The sequence below is a fragment of the Choloepus didactylus genome, chromosome 7 (genome assembly GCF_015220235.1).
Source record: "Choloepus didactylus isolate mChoDid1 chromosome 7, mChoDid1.pri, whole genome shotgun sequence".
Taxonomy (NCBI): domain Eukaryota; kingdom Metazoa; phylum Chordata; class Mammalia; order Pilosa; family Megalonychidae; genus Choloepus; species Choloepus didactylus.
The window spans coordinates 1,167,142-1,187,834 of record NC_051313.1 but is presented as its reverse complement, the minus strand read 5'-3'; the positions used below and the strand labels follow the sequence as shown (position 1 = coordinate 1,187,834).

Below are 20,693 nucleotides of genomic sequence, written 5' to 3'. Positions count from 1 at the left end.
TTCTTCAGCTGTGGGATTTTAGCGTTTCTTCCCCGGTGGAGGATTTGGCCCCGTCTGTCTGAGATGGGCTTCTGAGCGGTTCTGAGCACCTGTTACTGGGGAAGGGGGCGTTGCCCCCATGCACCCTGAGCCCCGTGGCCTTCTCACTGTTGATTGCATTTGCTATCCAAGTTGGAGTCCACGAGTGCACACCTATGTGTACCAGGGTCAGTTATTTTCATGAGAACTTTCTGATCCTGTGAAAGAAGCGTTATCTTTACTAATTACAGGCAGTATATTAATAAAGTTGCTTAATTAGGCATTCTTTGGGGATATATTTAATGATGATACATCTGTCATTGAAGTATTCTGCTTGTTTGAGACCTTTTCTTCCTGATTTTAATTAAATATTTTGCATTTGTAGATTTTCCTTAATATTTTTATTAATGCAGTAGATACCTTTAGAGATAAAAGTGAATGTGGGCTTTTGTTTAAAAAAGTATTGTGACTTTGTAGATGTGTGAACATTTTGGTAAAAAAAAACAACCCAACAACCTTGTTTTCACTTAGGGAACAAAAACAATTTGAAAAATGAATTATGTGGGTAAAAACTCATGAGGCTCTTAGGAGCAGATCAGCTGTCTTCTTTGGAGTCAGAGCTCCCACCTCTGCCTTTGGGGAAAGAGGGTATAGAGTGCCTTAATTGGAAACTGATATCATTTATAGTTCTGGAAAAAACTTATAGTTGCCCACTCTTTGCATCATTTTTCTGCAATAGTGTTACTCTGTGAACAAGGCTGAGTTCTGCGGGTTCCCTTCTTTGCCCCGAGTCAGTCCCTTTGGACGTTTCTCTGTGAGGCAGGCACTGGGAGTGGCGATACAGGAGCCCCTTCGCTCTGTTTATTGGTGCCATGCTTTGAAAACCTGTTAATCCAGAATGATTTAGATCCTCTTAAAATGAGGGAGAATATAATAGTTTTTAAATAGAAAATAGCTTATTCTTTTGGTTTTCCAGTTATCTTGAATTGAAAATTTAGGTTTACTTAATACATGATATCTGCAGATAAGGAAGTATTCTTAGAAATTGTGTGGTAGTTATAGTTAAATAATGTTTTGTGTTTTCTTTTGTCTTTTTTACAATTAGGTATATTTTAATAATAGCTTTTGGTCCTGTTTCCCTTCCAAATAAGTGCACCTGGAACTTCTGCGGCCCCTCCCCGGGAGGCTGTTCGCGGACGGTCTGTCACGCTGTCCTGAGCGCAGGGTCTTCTCCTGCGGCCGCGGTTCCCCTGCCCTTCCTGGCAGTGCTGGGGCCTCGGCCACTGCGGAGCCTTCTGCTCAGCGGATTTCCTTCCAGGTGTCTGTTGTTTTATTTTGACGAGGGGAAATAGTATTGAAGCAGGTTTTTCCATCTATTTAGTCTTTGTGCTGTACTTATTATAATGTGTTGTGTTTTTCTTTTAAAATTCACTTTGCTGTACTTGAGAAAAGAACTTAACCATTAAGCATCTGAGATGGATGCTTGAATACAAGATTGATTTTTCTTGTTCTGGAGATGTATGTTTCTCCTTGCTCGTTTAGCCTAGACCGCTATTTCATAGACTGTATTTCATAGTAGGCTGAGCAGGCACTTCATTTAAAAGTATACTTACGTATCAAAAGCCATTCTAAAGAATTTCCTGTAAAGTAAGTGGAATTTGTTTTGACCTTCTAAAGGACAATCCTAAATCTGTGAATAGTGAGAATGAATATTTTCAGCTACTCTAATGTATTTATAAAAAAAGGAATTTATTATTCAAAATAATAGTGGGAGAGGTGATTAGTGACCTGTTTCAACCCAGTTAATACTATAATCATGTATTGGTCCAGATGCCACAATTAACTTGTTTTGTTTTGATGCTTGCTTCAAGTCACATTAAAAGAAGCTGCTGACTGACGGGTTTTCAAGTACTATTGGACATTTATTATAAAATGTTGCAATAGAATTCCAGTTAAGTTTAAATGTTGACCTAAGGATTTTTCACAGTTATTCTTAGCATTTTGTTAAATTTTACTGCAGAAATAGTTCACATTACAGTTTCTCTCGAGTAGGAGAGCACCAGAATGCTGTCTGTGAGTCAGCAGCAGCAGAAGTATAATCTGTTACATGCATGAGGTGTGACTGTCTTCATTTTTAATACATTACTTTTTGCAGGCAAAAAATACATGGTCTTCAAGAAGAGGTTTTAAAATTGATATTTGCTGAGTAGATAAAACTATAGGATGGTTTCTTGACTCTAATAGTGTAAATGATTGTTACTAACAAAGGCTTTGTATTGCAAAGATATTCATATGTCATACAATACAAAATGGAATGTACTTCACTGTATTAAACTTTGGTAAAGACTCATTAAAAGGTTGTTTTGAGCATATACTTATTGATTGAATTAGAAGCTCAATCAGAGAGGAGTAGCAAATTGGAAAATAAGACCTATGAGGAGATACTAAGGGAATTCATGAGTAACTGATTTGAGATTACTTTATGAATCTTTTATAAATATATATAAATTAATTTTAAGGATGATAGTGCTTGATTATACTTAGTCCTATGGGGCTGCTGCCATTGCCCACTGTGACTGTGCATTACAGTCATTTCTGGGGCTAAAAAAACAAGACGTACAGATAGTGCCCAGGCATGTGCTTGGATTTGCTCTCCAGAGATCGTGACTCAGCCTGGCCTGGGGTGTGGCATCTGTGTTTTGTTTGTCTTTAAATCTCCTTGGATGCTTCTGATGCAGAGCCAGGATTGAGATGCACTGGTGTTCATACTGGACAGTCTGGGGAGGGTGGGAGGTCAGCAGCGTGCTGGACATGGTGTGTTTAGAGGGGTGCTCCTTTGGAGCAAGCTTCAGGCCCTCCCATCTCGAGGGCCGTGGCGTGACCCCTGGAAAGACCTGGCGCTTTGCTTGGCTGCCGCCTCTGGAGAGAGACCCGTGGAGCTGTGAGAGATGAAAAACTGCTGGAGCTTTGGAGCATCGGAGTTCCAGGTTTGAGGTGCAGTGTGTCCCCTTTCTGGGAGAATATCCCGGCACAAGAACCAGCAGTGGAAAGACCACGTGAGTCATTAGCTATTTGAGTTCGTGGAAAATGTCATCATCCTTATTCTTATCTTCAAACTTGGCAGCATATGAATATATTTTCAGAAACTGCACAAGATTCCAAAGTTCTCCACTGGCTTCCCATTTTATATATACTCCAGCCTCCCAATCCTAGATTGGAAAATTGAGTCTGTCACTTCTTTGGCGGTTGGAATTACGCCACTGTGTTGTTTGTCTTCTTCCTCGTTGACAGGAATTGATGAACAGATTCTCTGAGAAGATGTATAATCTTTAAAAATCTTAATAATCCACTCAGTATATACCAGTCTTGGTATCATCACATTCTTCCTAAAAGCAGAGGTTGTTAATATGGTGTGTTGGACATTTTAGGTAACACGCAGTGGTGATGCGGACGCTGGGAGCTGGACTAGGAGGCTCGGGTCTGAAGCTCGGCTGGAGACAGGCTTGGTCCTTGCTGGTAGTGCAGCACAGTGCAGGAGGGGAGAATGAGCAACGGGAACTGCTGCCGTGGCTGTGAGGCCAACCTGACAGTTAGAAGGGGGCACGAATGGCCTGGGAGAGGAGATCCGTGGGATTTTAAGGGCTTTTAGGGACTCTCGAGGTGATCGTTCAGGCCCCCGTGGAGGCAGGGCTAGAACAGCCAGGCCCTTTCTGCTGACCTCCACTCGTTGGCTTTCAGAAGAGTGAGCTCTTCTTACCTGAGAAGATGGCACTGGACATAAACATGTTGCTAGGACTTTTAAAAAACTCAGTGGGAAAATTCATCAAGTGCCTTCTCTGCACCCTCTAGGAGGTGTGTTCAGGTGCGGGTGGTAGGTCACGGAGCAGGCCGGGCATGTCCTCTGCGGGCCATGTTCCTTAGCTAAGCGACGGGCATTTCCTTTGGTTATTTCTTTGCTCACTTTTCTCTTCGTATTTTTCATTGTTTCTCTTTCTTCAAATCCTCCTTGTTAGATGCCTGATGTTCTGCAGCAGTGAGGTATGTTGCTTATCTTTGCTTACTTGCTTTCTGTATGTCCCCTTCCGTGTCTTCTGGCTGTACTCGTACAGTGGCATCTTGGGAGAAGTGGCCGCAGACTTGCTTGTTCAGCTGCCACCTTGAATCAGAGCCTCTTTTCCCTACTTTTTAATCCATGTATAATATTTTAAAATGGGATTTCCTGAATAGTTTTCATCAGCATATTTTAAGGGGTGAATGTGTATTTTAAGTTACTAGATGGAAATGTAAGTGATCAAATTCACAAAGGAAAAAGTGTGTTTTTCTTAGGATATTAATTTATATTTATTTCCGAAACCCTGTTATTTCTTTAGGTGATCAAAGTTCCCTTTCATTTAAGAGAACACTGCATTTTCTTTGTTGTTTTTTTATCTCTTAAGCACTTTCTGTGTTTAAATCTTGAATGAAATGAAAATTTAAAACTGAAAATAGGACAAAAGGAGATAAGGAGTTTAATTGCAAAAACACTAAACTATAGTCTTTATTTTTCCTCTTAATATGTTGCATGTAATTCAGGTTGTCAAATAATTGAATTCATTCATTGCTTATGGGAAATATTTAAAAATTCCAGATACAAGGGAGTATGTTTAAGGATATAATGCACTTTAACTTGTTTCCATTAATAATTGCAATCATTTTCTTGGTGTGAGTTCATAGTCTTTATTTTGGGCTACTCATGTGTGTTGGTAGTAATATTTATCATTTATCTAGGCTGATTCTTTTTTTTAGTAACAGTTTTATTGGGAATTTACCATAAATTCATCATTTTAAAATATACAATTCAGTGGTTTTTAGTATGTTTACAGAGCTGTGCAACCATAGCCACTGCCTAATTTCAGAATATTTTTATCACCCCAAAAGGAAGCTTGTTCTGGTTAGCAGTTGTTTCCCGTTCTGCCCCCCACCCCGTAGTAACAGTTTTCTCCTGTTGGTGACTGGATTTGCCTGTCTTGGGCATTTTGCATGCATGGAATTGTGCGATATGCATGACCTTTCGAGCCTGGAGTCTTCTGTTTAGCGTGATGTCTTCAAGGTCCGTCGTTCTGTGGCCGAGGAGTACCCTACTGTAGGGATATACCACATTTTATTTATCCGTTCATCAGGGGACGGACCTCTGGTGGCTTCTGCTTTTTAGGTATTACAGATGAAGCTACTGTGAACGTGTGTGTGTAGGTTTTGTGTGGACATACGTTTTCACTTCTCTGGGCTTAAGAGCCAGAGGTGTGGAAAGGCCGTGTCCCGGAGTAAACCCCACTCGGCCGTGGTGTGTCATTCTTTCCATGTGTCAGTGGCTTTGATTTTGTGAGCATTTTGTTGAGGATTTTTGTGATTATATTCTTGAGGGATTTTTCTTGTTTTCTTTTCTGGCCATGTCTTTGAGGCTGATGATCTTAATTTTTTTTTGATGCTTTCATAGGTTATATTCACAAGGAAGAATATTCTTCCTCACCAGTATTTTCCAGGTCTCACCAGTCCTTTCATGTGTTTCATTTTCATTTTTCAATTATAGACGCTGCTGTGGTCGGCATTCTTGGAGCTGCAACTTTGCCTTGGGAAAAATTTATAGAAATGGAATTGATAGATTATGAATATTTATAAGACTCCATACATTTTTCTAAATTATCCTCCAAACAGGTTGTAACAGTTTATACTTGCCTCAGAAGTGTGTGAAGGTTCCAAGGACCCGGAATCCCTGTGGATATTATTATTTAGAAAAACGATTGCCAGTTCTTAAATGTCTTTTCCATTTATCCCTCAGCAGCCTTCCAGTTCCCTCTCTCCACCACTTCCCCGCAAGGCCCCGACCCCACCGCAGAGCAGGGATCCTGCACTGTTCTGTGCTATTCCACACCTACTGCAGCCCTGTTGGTTGAAGTTCAGTAGCTTCTTAAAGAATGTCTCCCGTTTTGGGTCCTTAATGACTCAGGTTAAAGGACATCTCTCTTGTTAAACCTCTTTTGGGCCATTCTCTTTTCGTCCACTGCCAGGGTATGTTGTTCTCTTAGAACCATTGTAGGTATACCCATTACTTTATAACATTGATTACAGTCTTTCGTAATTATTTTTCCTACTCTACTACTGTGAGTTTTTTGATGATAGCGTGGTTCACTCATTTCTGTTCTGTGTTCAGCATTACTGAGCACCGCTGCTGGCACATCACCTCAAAGTGAAGACATTCGGCAAGGAGGTTGCCTCAGAGTTACAGCTAGAATTAGAAAACACAGCTCCAACATTTTGCTTATCCTGCTTGGCTGTAGTCCTTCATTGTTAAAATTAGTAGGTATTTGCTACATAACTGTCATGAAAAGTGAGCTCTAGACTAATATTTCTTTTGATTGGCATGTCTTTTACCACCTTTTTGGTTTATGATGTTTGCTTGCTACTAAAAGTCTTATTTGGTCTGGTTTTATTAAGTACTCAAATGCAAAATATTAATTATAAATGTTTCTTCTATGCTCATTCTCCAGTTTTAAGGGGACTTAAGTTAAGGCTGAAAGTGACATTTGCAAAAGAAAATTGAGTCTTAATGTGCTTTTCTGTGCAGTAAGGCTGGTGACTTATAGCATGGGTCCTGGTGTTGGTCTGCCTGGATTCAGATCCCAGCTTTCTTGCTGACTGGCTGCGTGGTCTTGGGCGAGTTATTTCACCCCATTGGCGTGAGTGTCACCGTTGTGAGGTGATGCACACATTGTGCTCGACACACGATCCCACTAGTCTAGCAGCATGGTGACGCTGATGTGCTCGAAGGCCTCCTGTCCCCCTTCCTCCGTGTCCTCTCAGATCAGCCGTTAGGCAACAGTGGGCACATATTTCAAGTTTGATGGTGCAGTATTATAAGGAAAGTTTGCGGTTTTCCTGCCCCTGTACTTGTTCCTGCTCACCCATCCTCCACCCCTTCCAGTTACTCTTCATGGATTGCCAGCTTCTTCATGTTACTTCTTTCCTTAAGTATTTTTTTGTTCCCTTTTGCTTCCATAAAGGATCTTGTGTAAATTTCCTAGCCTTCCACTCAAAGACCCTGCTTTCAACTTAGTGTTTCAGCCTTGCTGTCTACAGCTTCTCTTCAGAAATGTGCCAGTTACGGTGGCGCTTGTCTGGACAGAGGCTGGCTGTCCAGGAAGTATCTGACGGTGTCATGGGCGGGATAAATTAGGCAAGCAGTAAAGAACTGAGATGAGAGGTGTCTGATACAGGGGATTGAACCATTCTCAAAAGAATGCGTTGGCACTTGGAGTAAGGAGGTAAGGTAGCGCGGCACCCAGATGAGACTGGAAATACCCACTTGGCCGTGTGACTTATTTATGCATATATAAAAGGGAAGACATCGGCATAATAAATGGATATTTTTCCATTTAACATATCTCTGTATAATTGTTCAACGTGTAATCTTTTCTTTTGATTAGTCTCCATTTAATTTGACATTTTCGGCTTCCTTGTTTAATTGTGAGCACAGCCCTGACAACTGGGAGCACTCTATCAAGCAGACCTTCGTTTCAGCATTTGGCCCTTTTGTAGTGAAACTGTGAAGTCCCCACAGTGACAGTTTTAGGAAGGACTGACTGCAGCCAAGAAACAATAATTCTTACAGTTGTGAAAGGATCTGACTTTTCCATGGGTGATGTGGTTAAGGAGGAGATGTAAGCCCACAGAGTAGTTTATTTTGAGTTATAGCTCCTCGAGCATAATTCAGAACGCAGTCTCTGTGCTCAGGAAGTTTGCCCACAACAGAGATTACAGAGGCAGATGCACATAATTGATCATAGTTTTCTAACCTTGTGTTTATGGGCAGAGGAAGTCAGAGTGTGCCGGAGCCTGCCTCGTAAAGTTTCTCCCTGTGTACCGTTTCTGGCTCAGTCATGTGCTGGTGCCCTGGGCACAGATCCCCTGGTGTGAGTGTGGGTCCCCTGGGTACAGGGGAAAGCCCCCCAAATACAGGTGCAATTCCTCCAGTGCAGGAGTAAATCCCCCATGTATGGGTCCCCTGGGTGCAGGTGCAAGTTCTTAGGTGTATGTGTGAGTCCCCCTTGTGTGGGTCCACTGGGTGCAGGTGTGGGTCCTCCGGTGCAGGTGCATTTCCCTGTGTGTGGGTCCACTGGGTGCAGGTGTGGGTCCTTAGGTGCAGATGTGGGTCCCCCATATGTGGGTCCCCTGGGTGCAGGTGTGTCCTCCGTGTGTGTGGGCCCCCTGGTACAGGTGCAGGTGCAGGTCCCCCATGTATGGGTCCCCTGGGTGCAGGTGCAGGTTTCAGTGGCGGCTGCCCTTCCTGAGCACTCTCTGCACAGTTTAGGAAGTGGAGAAGGCTCATGTCACCCCACGCCATGGCGGTGGGGCATGGAGTGGGGTGCGGGGGTGCGGAGTGGGGCACAGAGGCCTTGCATCCTTTCTGGCCTTCCCATGCCCCTGGTGTTCCTGCAGCTCTTAGAAGAGGAAACTCATCGCCTGCCCAGAGAGAGCACTCTGCTCTGCCATCATGGCTTCCCCACCACTGTCCGGGACCACGCATAAGCAGGGCTATGTGCAGTAATGAGTTGTTGGGAAATTAGTTTTTCCCCATTCCCTAGGGCCATGTTAGTGGGAGGACTCTGTAGGGTTGGCAGTAGCTGCACAGGGCTGCCCTGTCCAAAGGAAAAGGGAGAGAAATCAGTGACCTTTGGAAAATCTTCTAATTTCTCTGAGCCTCAGAACTGCCATCTGTGAAATGTGGACAGTAACTATCCTTCAGAGTTGCTGTGAAGATTAAGTGCAATTATGTATTTAAGGCCCAGTGCCTGAGACTTAGTAGATACTCAGTGAGTGGTTCTTACTGTTCTATTACAAAAAGACTTTAATCATCTTAGCTGTAAGTTAAGTCACTATATTATATCATAAAAATACAGTTTTGTCTGGACTAGTGTGCCACATAGAAGAGTAAAGCCTTTCTTGACCTCTGTTAACTGACTTCTGGGATTAGTGACACTTTCATTCTCTGTGTAAGACATGGGCTGGTGCCCAGCACACCGGAGGTTTACGACCAGCAGCCCAGGAGGGCTTGGTAGAGCTGTCTGCATCTTCCTTACTTGCCAGGACTCAGCTGTGTGCATTCCTAGATCTTTTTCTGCCAGTTATAATTGATTTTCAAATCAAATGATTCACTTTGATATATAAACTGATGAAATATGAATGCAAAATGAGAAGTGTTTTATCAAAACTAAGATGAGTACTTTGGAAGACTTCATGAAGTAAATCACTAAAAATTTCCCATCTGATTATGTGTGGATAAGGTAATGTAGACAATTTTTGAAAAGAAACAGATTCTCCCTGAGTACTGTACTCGGATTGCATAACAGTATCTTAAAGTTCCACCAGAAAAGCATGCCACGTGATTCCAGCAGGAGTAACTGGAAAGAGTCGCGTTAGACAGACTCGCTGAACGGGGAGGAAGGGCAGGGTCTGTGTTCTCACCTGAAGAAAGAAAATGGCTGAGCAGAGACGAGGGCATCACTCACCTTGGCCTTCCAGGGTGTGGTTCTCACAGGCCAAGACCAGACATTTGAAATCTAGTTTCCTTTCCTTGTGTGTCAGGGTAGGGACTGCGGGCTAAACATGCCTCATCCGTCTGTTAGTTTACAACGTAACAGGAGAGTTAATTTCTAGCAGTAACAGAAAAAAAAATCCCTTGGAAATCTCACCCAGAAAAATTTCTAGTAATCGAAAGAAATAATACTACATAGAAAAGAGGAATTTAACCTATGGTACAATTATATTTTAATGAAGATGAGCCCCAGAACATGTATTAATTGAACATAGAGACAGTGTAAAACACCTGAATATCAATTTGTAGAAGAGTTATAATTTTATTAAATCCCACCGAATTTTATTGTTTAGAGTTAGCTTTTCATTTTCTTTTAATTTTTGTTAACTAGTGAGTAGATTAGTGCAGCATTTTAATAACTTCTTATTTCAAGTTAATGAAGGTAAAACACAGTGTTTTAAGTGTGGGTTTTTTTAATTTGTATGTTTTCATATTTCGTTTGTGAGTCAGCATAGCTTAGTACTGAAGACTGTAGACTCAGGAACTAAAATGCCTCCATTCAGCTCTCATCTCTGCTCCTTTGTAGTTGTGTGATTTGTGTAAGTTACTGAATTTCCCTGTGCTTCAGTTTCTTTATCCTTTTAAATGGGGGAAAATAGTACATTCTTCATGGGTTATGAGTATTAAATGAGCTTAATACATGTAATATGTTTAATAAGATGCTGGACACATAGAAAATGGTATGTAAATGGTTGCTATTATATGCAAAGCCATAGAAACTTACCTAATCCATATTCATGCTTATTTTTAAAAATTAATACATTCATTGGTGATATAACATCAGGCTACAATTGGAAATATAGTTATATGGTCTGTCATAATATGTTTAGCCTGCACTACTAAAAAATGACCCTGTAGGGACAAAAAGTGGCAGTAAAAGGACTATTGTTTCTAGAAACAGTACTCCAAAATGACGTTTGTCTACTTCATATTTGTTTCCTGACCTGGGCAAAATCAGATGCTCTACAGATCGAGCTGCCTATTCTCCTCTGTGTTATTTTAAGTGCAAGGAAAAAAATTTGAGCCAGAGTAAAATATTTTAACTGTATATATCTTGTTTCTGCACATGGCTGATCTTAGTACTTAGAAGAAAGCACTGTCTCAGTCCTTTTTGTCCTGTATCTTTGAGACCTCCACTTACCAGCAGACTAGCTTGCTGATGAGATTGGTGTATAATAAGCCCAGCTCTGAATCACGACCTGAGCAAACAGCCTGCATGACCTGCAGGCCATCGCCGTGGTTCTTGACCTGTTGCGGAACCTTCCAGCATCTGGAGGAAGCTCGCACTTGCTGTTTCTTCCTTAACAGGCCCCTGCAGCTTCGGCCGCCCGGGAGTGGAGTGTCACTGCCAGCACGACAGCGGGGCTGCAGTCATCCAGCTACAGTTCCTGATTAATGAGGTCAGTGAGCCGCTCTGGCCCTCCGCTGGTGGAGGGAATTGGCCATGCCGTGTCCTTGAGACTTCCTGTGTGTGCTCCTGCTACAGATTTGAGCAAAAGATAATATCCTATGGGTCAGGGAAACCAGTAATTCACTTTATGGCTCCCTTGTGAACAGTAACATGAATAATGTAGGATGCTTTCATATTTCCTCAAAACTATTGAACATGGATTAGGTAAATATTTTTGGTAGAAGGTGCTGAATATAAATTTTATTTCAGGGATATTGAAAATCATGTAACGTATCATCATTCATATTAAATAATTTTTTTAAAGATTGCACTTACTATTAATAACAGAATATACTTTTTAATGAATTGTTTTGAAATTCAACCAGGAAACCAAAGTCCATTGGAAACTGGTCAGTGTCTGAATTTCTTAAGTAATTGAGTCGGACCTCTAATTGGTTGAAGTAATTCATGCTGCCTTTCCTTTAGTTAGAGTATAAATTATGGAAGGAGCTGGAGAAAACACCATTAATATCAGCAGAGGATCCACTGTTTGCAGGTTTTAAAAAAGTATGAGCAACACTGAGATTGGGTATTTTCTGCAAGTGGCAGGCAGACAAATCTGGCCATAGAAGGAAGTTAGAGAAATTACTCAAGAAAACGCTCTGGTATCTTCAGACAGGAGGATATTTTGTGGGCATTGTTTTTGCCCTTAAATCCTTGGGATCCTTGGAATAAATTCTTAAATGAATGTGAGAGAAAAACTACCCCTGGCTTCTTAATATAAAACCAGTGTAGTTGTATCAGGATTGAAGGTGGCATCATGGGTGTAAAGGGGTAAAGATGATAATATAAAAAAATCAGTAAAATGTAATCCGAATAGTATGCAAACATGTAGATTTTACAGGGTCAGAGGCATTAACTTCAGTTTTCTGGATAGAACTGCGTAACAGGCATCATAAGATGTTAAAATACAAAAAGGTCAGTGTAGAAAGTGGTCCAACCTCCATTATGACGACTCAAGATTATTTTTTGCTTTTTTTTTAAACTTTCAATTTTGAAATAATTGGATTCACAATTGAGCTAGTAAATACTTACAGAGAAGTCACATCTCCCTTTCCCCTGGCCCCTCCCCCCAGCCAGAACCCTTTAGACGCTGATGGGGTAGGGAAACCAGGAGAGGGTCCTGGAGCACCGTCACTGGGTGGCCGGCCGACCCAGCTGTCACTGCTCCGTATCGATATGTACTCTGTGGGGTGTGTGTGTGTGAAGGGTGCAGTTTAACACACGTGGAGGTTCATGTTCCTCCCACCACAGTCCCAGAGCAGTCCTGCCACCCAGAGATCCCAAATCACACCCTGCCCTCCGTGCCCAACCCTGGCACCACTAATTTATTCTCCGTCTTTACACTTGGGTTAAGATGATTTTGTAAAGCAGTATATTAGCTAGTATGTGTAACATAGTGCAAATCAGGTACTTTGACACCTAAATTTTAGAACTTGTAGATGATTTGAGTTCCTGTTATTCACCCTAGTGGGGAGTTCTTTTCACTTCAGTCAAATTCATCATAGAGTTCTTTGAAAAGACCAATTTGTTTCATTTTACATGCTTAAATATTTTATTTTAAATGCTTCAAAATGGTTATAATTCCATGGATGGCCATAGAAATCTGACAGTTGGGAATACCCCATTGCTTTAAATTTGGGAAAATCGCCTCTAGGTAAAGGGCCCCTGTAGGAGGCTGCTGTTACTGCCATTGGCTCTGTGTCTTCTTTGCCCTCGAGCTCCTGAGGTGAGGAAGCATCTTGAGAGTGAAGATGACCTGGCTTGAAAGCTTGATGGAAGTAAGAAGAACAGTACAAGTCTTTGATCTCCAGAATGCTCTGACTTTCTGTGCTTGAACACGATACAGAAAGGATGCTCTCTTCTGCTTGAGCTTCATGCACTTACTCAGCCGGGGGGCTGCATGGACCCGGGAGTTGTAAAGGGCCTGGAGAGGTCGTATCACATAAATCTTGTCGTCAGAGCTTGTTCAGTCTTTCTGGAAAGAGGAGAAACTCTTACTTTAAAGGAGGGAGCTTTTAAGACCTCTTGTAACCTAAAGAATTGAGATTGCAGATTTCTTCTGAAACCAATACAATTCTTCATTTACAACTTTTATCCTCTCCTTTGAGGAAATACATTCATGCATCCTAATAACTGAACCCGTAGGCTAGAGATTCTTAGCCCTGTTCATGTGTCAGTTACTTCTGGAGGTTGTAAAAATGTGCCTGCGTGGGTCCTGGCTGTGGAGATTGTGACTTGTCCAGCTGCCTAGTGATTGTCACACTGCCAGGGTGTCCTCCTTACTAAGGGGATTTAATAGTTTCAGCTGCTGAGACTTTCTATGTTAGAATTTTCAGCCCATTGGACATTTATGCTGAATGGTATCTTTATTGTCTGTCTGATGCTAGAAGAACTGTGATCTGGGTGAAGGACTTCTGTAAGGGCTTGTCGAAGCCAAGTAAGTGGGAAGGTTACTTCAGTTACAGTCGTGACCCGCTGACCAAAGGTGAGGCCTTTAGCTTTCCGTATTTGGATCTCAACCCTAGTATCCAGCTAGATCCTAGCCTGGTTTTGACTTATAAGATGCTAAATTGTACTTTAATTTATTGAAGCAGTTAAAACGTACACCTTTAAACCCACACATACCTGTGCACCTAACGCACTCATGTACATCTGCTCTTTAGAATTTGGGTGAGGCAGATGTTTCTCAGAACCAAATCTGTTCACAGCAGATTTGAGATTTGGGAAGGTTTTTTGGCGGCTGTTTGGTGACACTGATGTCTGTAACATGTATTATATCTGACGTTTATCGTGGTTTATTTTTCAGGGAGCCCTCGTGAGTGCCTTGGCTGATGACACCCTGCACTTGTGGAATTTACGTCAAAAGAGGCCTGCCATCCTGCATTCACTTAAATTTTGCCGAGAAAGGTAAGAATTGTCTCAATTATCCTATAATAGGATATTTGCTGTTGTATTTTGAAATGTATTTTCTTTGAGTTTTATACTTCAGCTTTGCTTTGCAAGTTAAGGACTTTATGCACGCTATAAAAAAGTAATTCAGAACTTCAGAGGATATTCAGTGAAAGCAAGTTTCCTTCCTTTCCAGACCCATTTTCTTCTCTACAGGCAACCATATAAATTTCCAATGTGTCCTTTTAGAAGCACTCAAGCAAAAATCTCTCCATTTTACTCCCCCCTTTTTCTTCTTCGCACAAAAGGGAGAGCATTACACATTCTTTCTGCACCTTGTTTTCACTTAACAATATATCAGATAGATTGTTTAATATTGGCACATTTGAATTGTCAGCCATTTTAAAAACTTAACAGTATTCAATTCTGTAGAAGTGCCGTAATTACTCAATCAGCCCTCATCAGTGGGCATTTATATTGTTTCCATTTGGGTATTCATTTTGCTCTCATGTTCTGTGACATATATGTCTTTGTTCGCATAAACAAGTATATCCATAAGATAAATTTACGGAAAGAGAATAGCTTGGTCAAGAGGATTTGTATTTTAGAAATTTATAACTATTGGCTTCCAAAGAGATGGCATCAGTTAATACTTCTACCAATAGTATATGAGAGTGCTGATTTCTCTGTATTCCCTACTTAAAGGTTCCTAGTCTGTCTGACAAGTGAAAAGGGACACCATGTTGTTGGAATTTGCAATCTTTTATTTTCAGTGGAGTCAATGTCTTTTCTGTATTTATAAGACATTTGTATTTCTCTTTTCTTGAACTTTGCTTATTTTTATTGAGTTATTCTTTTTCTCATGAATACATGCATTCTTGATATACTAAAGAACTTTGTTCTTTTTCTGTTATGTGCCCCCCCCCCATATGCTATCTCTCTTCTGTCGTTATCATCATTATTATTATAGTTTTGGTCATATTTTTTTTCCTTACTTTTTAAAAGAAGTTAAATTTATCAGCCTCTTATGTGACATGTGAGTTTTGTGCTTTGATTGGAAAGGCCTTTTGCACCCCAATTTTGCTCAAAGCTCTCACATTTTCTTTTCTTTAAGGTTTCATTTTTTATATGTAATCTTTTGATCCTTCTGGAACTCAGTGAAGAATGAATGAGATTACAGACACCCATTCCTCCAGTTAGCATGTGAGATGCATTTATGATGACATAAATGTGTATATATGCTTGCCGCTCTACCTTTTAATTTCCAAAGAAAAGTTGATGTTTGCCTGAAGAGCTACTTTTTTCTAGCTAATTCCTTTTTTTAATTAAAGTATAAATTGAAACTGCTTGACAGTACAGTTGAAAGAAGGGACCATAAGAGCTCTTCCATTGGAGCTAGAAGAAAGGGCCATGAGAGGTTTCCCACTGGACCTTTGGGAGTGGCTGTGGGAGCTGCTCTAGTAGCAGTAAGATGTTTGTTCTAGAGTAAAGGAAGGAAACCTGCGTCTTCCAAACTTGACTTTTACCATCTTACTGGATTCTCGCTGCATTTCTTGGAGTCTGGGGGGGACTTGGGTTGGTACCCAATATTGGAAATAAGGTCAAGGGTAGAAAGCAGCATAGAGACTAAAGAGGTGGAAGATGCAAAGGAAAATAAATCTGTTAAAAACTGACTCAAATGAAGAAAGAGTATGACGTTTGCTAATTTACTAGGTTTCTATAAGTATTTGATTGTTAAATAGAAAAAGAATCTCTCACGGTGTTAGTAATACTCTTGGGTCTCTCTCCAGTTATCTTATAATGATACCCCATATCACATTGCCTTGATTTTAGGACTGTATTATATTCCATTGATTTTTATAACTTTTTATGTTGTTTTTGTTTTTGTGTTTAATTAATTGACTATTTTGTAGAACAATTTTAGGTTGACAGAATAATTGGGTAGCATTATAAAGAGTTCCCATATATTACTCCTGGCTCTCCTGCCACACACAGTGTCCCCTATTATTAGCATCTTGCATTAGTGCAGTGTCTATGTTACAGTCAGTGAACCAATATTGACAGACTATTGGAAGCTGAACTCCATAGTTTACTTTGGGGTTCATTCTTTGTATTGTACAGTCCCGTGGGCTTTGACAAATGCATCATGTCCTGTACTCACCACCCTAGTATAATACATAGGGTCACACTTTTTAGGGTTGTAGGAAGTCATCACCCAAGCTCACCCAAGAAAAACCCAAGGTTTTCTCCGGTGTTGTAGAAGTTTTATGGTTTCACCTATTACATTGAGTCTGTGTATCCATTTTGAGTTAGTTTTTGTGAAAGGTGTAAGGTCTGTGTCTAGGTTCACTGGCTTGCATGTGGATATCCAGTTCCAGCACCATATGTTGAAAAGACGGTCCTTTGTCGTGGAACGGCCTGTTTGCGTGAGTCTGTTTCTGAGCACTCTGTTTTGTTCCATTGCTTGTGGTCTGTTCCTTCACCACCACTGCACTGTTTTGAAGGAACAACTGTAGCTCTAAGTCTTGAAGCTGCGTGGAGTCGGTCTTCCAACATCAGGCTTGACGGCTGTGTTGGCTCTCCTGGGTCGTTTGCCCCTCCGTGTAGACTTTAGAGCCAGCTGGAAGAGAGCTTCAAAGTAACTTGCTGGGAATTTGATTGGGGATTTCTATTTCATAGTTGACCGATTTTAAGATGTTCATTTATTTTTGTTTTTAACATTTTAATTTCTCTGAAATTGGGATGTTTCTTATAATGAATGGAAATGTACAGATTTTGTTAATGCTAAAAAACATGGGCATATATTAGAATCTACATATTAGATTCAGTGATATTTGAAAAGCAAGGTAGTTTGTAATTGTTTTGAAACCTTAGAAATGTTTTGAAACCTGATTATGAACTTTATGACCTCTAGTTGGATTTCTTCTACACTGAGAAGTTCTTGTTCCTCTTCTGCTCTCCTTGTGTTCTGTGAGAAGTCAGTGGTGATCTGAATTATTGCCCCATGTGAAATTGTGCGGTCGCAGTTGACTCGTCTGGGGGAGGGTGGCGGCCGGTTGCTAAATCCTAGGCTCCCAGGATTGCTCCGAGGGTACCGGCGGCGGGGGCTCTTTCCCGGAGGCGAGGGCGAGGCGGGGGACTTGGCCAGGTCCCCGGCGGGAGGCATGCAAAGTATGGAGGGCGGCGAGAAAGGAACAGGCGGGACACGTTTCTTTTAGGATGAAGAAAACCAAGAGAGAGCTTTATTAGGGGAGAGTACAAGCTTATATCGGGTGGTTTAGAGGGCGGGGTAGCTGTAGAGGTTAAAGGCTTGGATTGGTTCTGAGAGGGCGCGGAGGTTGATTGAAAAGGGGCGAGAGTTGCTCCCGTAACGGTGTCTGGCAACAATGTATGCGCACCGGTGGTGATGGGAGTTGTACTGGCAACGGGGAGTGTCCGGGCAAGATAAGGGGGTGGGGAAAAGGCGGTTCCCTCCGGCAAGCCTCCCCTAACATTGGTATTTTGGGTGAGGAAATGGGGCCTGCCTCCGGCCTCACTTTCCCAGGCCCAGGGGGCTGTAGAGGGCGCTGTCGCCTGTGCCCACTACCCTCCCCAGGGGTGGATCCGGTCCCCCAGCCCAGGCCCGCCAAGTTGAAGCACGTAATCAGTGTCCCGCATTTCCCCCTTCTTTTCTAATTAAAGGAAGAAGCTTACCGGAGAGGCCCGCTAAGGGATGAGGGAAGGGGGAGGCCGGGGAGGGGAAAAGGGGTTGACGGTGGCTCAGCGAGGCTGGAGCTCGGCGTTGGTGTGGCGCCCGGGCGCTCGACAGGGGCCTTGCTGCTTGCGGGATGGACGAGGGTGGGGGGTTTAAAGTTGGAGGTTCAGAGAAGCTGGAGCTCGAGGTTGGTGCGATGTTCAGGCGATCGAGAAGGGCCTCGTGGTCGGCGGGTTGACCGGTGGCGGTGAGGTCGCGGAGGGTTGGTTGTCATCTCGGAGTAGGGAGCGTCAGAGGTGGCGAGTCGCTGGTACTGGACTTGCACGAACGAGGAGAAAATAGCATCCGTTTGTTTCCTTACAAGCTGGACAATTCTGCGGATAATGCAGGGTCCTAAGGTGAGAGCTAGAATAATCATTAGTAGGGGGCCGAGGAGAGGGAGGAGGTAAGGGAGGAGGGGGGTAAAGATGTGGGACCAATAGCTGGTGGCTTCACGGTCTCTTTTGCGTTGTTCCAGTCCCTCTCGGACCTTCTTTAGGCTGTCCTCGGCGAGACCTGTGGAATTGGTATATACACAGCACTCTTCTCCTAGGGTGGCGCAAAGGCCTCCTTCTTTGAGGAGAAGGTCGAGACCTCGGCGGTTTTGGAGCACTACCTCAGAGAGGGAATTGACAGAATTTTTAAGATGGGAAATAGCGTCTTGTAGGTGACGAATGTCCTTGTTAACAGCCGCCCGGAGGTGAGTTAGGGCGGAGCCTTGACTGGCTAATGCAGCGATTCCGGTGCCAGCGCCTGCAAGACCTAGGAGGGAGGCAATCGTGAGGACGGTGATGGGCTCTCGCTTTTGCAGTGGGGCAGAAGCTGCAGTTGTTTCCAGGCGGAGGAAGAAGTCTTCCTCGCTATGGTATAGGACCCTAGGGATGAGGACAATTAGGAGGCAAGTTTTATTAGTTGTATTGAGGGTTTGCACGTTAAGGCAGGGGGTAAGCCCTGTAGAGGAGCAGAGCCATTGGGAGGAGTTATGAGGAATGAGAAATTTTGCAGAGCTGCTGGGAGATGAGTAGTCGGCACAAGCTGTGAGGTTGGGAGAGTTACTTGAGCGAGGGCGGATGCACTTTCCTGTAAAGGAGACTGAATGAAAGGTTAGGGGGACGGCAGAGGTATTCCAATTGCATTCCGAGGGGCTGTCCTCTGTGTTTTCTGAAAAGGAGAGGTTGGAGGTTACTGGCTCATACAGGGGGGAGGAAGTGGAGAGGCAAAGCCAACAAGAGGAGGTAAGATTGGGGTTGGAGGAATTCACTGAGGTGAAGGCTGCTTGGATAAGGTCGAGGAGGGGAGAAGAGTAGCGAGAGGAGTAGCGAGAGGGGGGTAGAGGAGGTCGGGGTGGTGGGGTTGGCGATGCGTTGTTTGCAGCCGAGGTACGGTTTTCGGGTGTGCTGCTTGTACTCGAGGTGCGGCTGGGGGGCTGTGGAAAAAGGGGGTTAATGACTTTATTGGGACTAATGGCAGGGGGGTTTTTTTTGCAATCGCACGCCCAGTGATAGCCATGCTGGCAGCGTGGGCAAGGAGTGGGAGGGGGGCGCCCATTGCGCTGCATGAAAGGCGGGCGGTTGACTTCTGCATTGGGGCACTCCCGGGCAAAATGACCGCTCTGCCCGCACTTAAAACAACCGGTGGTGGCGGCTAAGGCGGCAGTGACAGCGCCAGAGACAGCCTGGGCTAGGGACGCGGCAGCTGGGTCAAAGGCGCTGCAGGCGAGAACCCAGTCATTTAGACTTTTTTCCCGCAAGGGGAGAATGGCTTGCTTACAGGGGGGGTTAGCCCCTTCTAGAATGAGTTCCCGGGTGAGAGCTAGCTGGGCTTGGGGGTTGCTAACTTTTCTAGCGCAGGTTTCTTCGACCCTGGATACGAAGGTGGCGAAAGGTTTGTTTGGCTCCTGGAGGAGCTTGGTAAAGTTGTCAGGTCGACGGGCAGAGCAGTTGGCAAACGCGCGTAAGGCGATGCCTCTGAGGATAGTCCAGAAGGTGGCAGGGACATTAACATAAGCAGACGCATTTAGAAACGCTCCCGTGCCTAGATAGGCTTCGGGGTGATGATAGACTCCAGTGGCTGCGTCTTGCTCACTTTGCTTAGCTGCTTCCGCCTGGAAGTGAGCACGCCAATCAACAAACTGGCCGGGGTTAAGAATGGTACGGGCAAGCGAGGCCCAGTCTTGGGGGATGCAAAAGTCCATGGCGAGATCCTGCAGTATTTGGGAAGCGTATGGGCTACCTAACCCGTCCTCCTTGACGGCCCTGCGAAGCTGCTTAATAGTATCAGAGTCAGTGGGATACCAGTTATACGGTTTCTGTGGTGTGGGGGTAAGGTTAAGAGGAAAGCAGTGAAAAGCACGAGAGAAAGGAGGACGCGCTTGCAGAGGGCTTGGCGCGGGAGTGGGGGTAGGGGGAGCGTTGCCCCAAGGGTTGCCTTGAGGTGTAGAAGGCAGCCAGGGGTTGTTAGTCGGCAGGGTGGGAGGAGCGGCGGCAGCTGCCGGTAGCGGCTCCGAGGGGGAGCTTGACGGAGGGGGAGGCGGAAGTGGGAGGCCCCAAGCGTTGCAAGACGGCGGCGCGGTGGGAGTGGCTAAGGCATAAGATGGTGGACTAGCTCCATCCTGTGAAAGGGCGGGGTAAAGCGCATGCGGTTTCCGGCCCAGCTTAGGGCTGACGTCATCGCCGGAGCACTTCCTCCCCTCGATGGAAGAAGAAGGAGGAAGTTCGCCATCTTGGCGAGGCTTAGTATTGCTTTGTTTTTGGGGGGCGACTTCGAGCGCGTTGTTAATTTGCTCGACTAAGGATTCTGTGTCCGAATCGTGGTCTACATTAGTATCGCTGTCTGAATCTGTTGGCTGGGTTGATAGGGCCTCCTTGGATTTAATGGGGCCTCGATCAGGGGGGAGGGAGCCTTGAAGGCAGGAGCGGACGGTTATTAAGGTGGGGAGCAAGCCGGGAGGGAAGCGCTTGCTCTCATGTTCC

At 43.8% G+C, this 20,693-nt stretch overlaps 1 protein-coding gene across 6 annotated transcripts in view; it reads left to right on the top strand.

Annotated features, from left to right (window-relative positions):
- The window catches only part of STXBP5 (syntaxin binding protein 5), a 203,072-nt gene that overhangs the window by 7,114 nt on the left and 175,265 nt on the right, over positions 1–20,693 (top strand). For 5 of the 6 annotated variants that reach the window (XR_005218010.1, XR_005218009.1, XR_005218011.1 and 2 more), the window contains exons 3-4: positions 10,965–11,046; positions 13,906–14,006. Coding sequence is in view for 2 of the 6 variants with exons in the window: in XM_037844019.1 (XP_037699947.1) it covers positions 10,965–11,046; positions 13,906–14,006 (183 nt within the window). In the remaining 4 variants the exon portion in view is untranslated. Of the gene's footprint in view, positions 1–10,964; positions 11,047–11,070; positions 12,878–13,486; positions 13,585–13,905; positions 14,007–20,693 lie in introns of those variants that run through there. The other variant, XM_037844021.1, reaches the window with a different exon arrangement.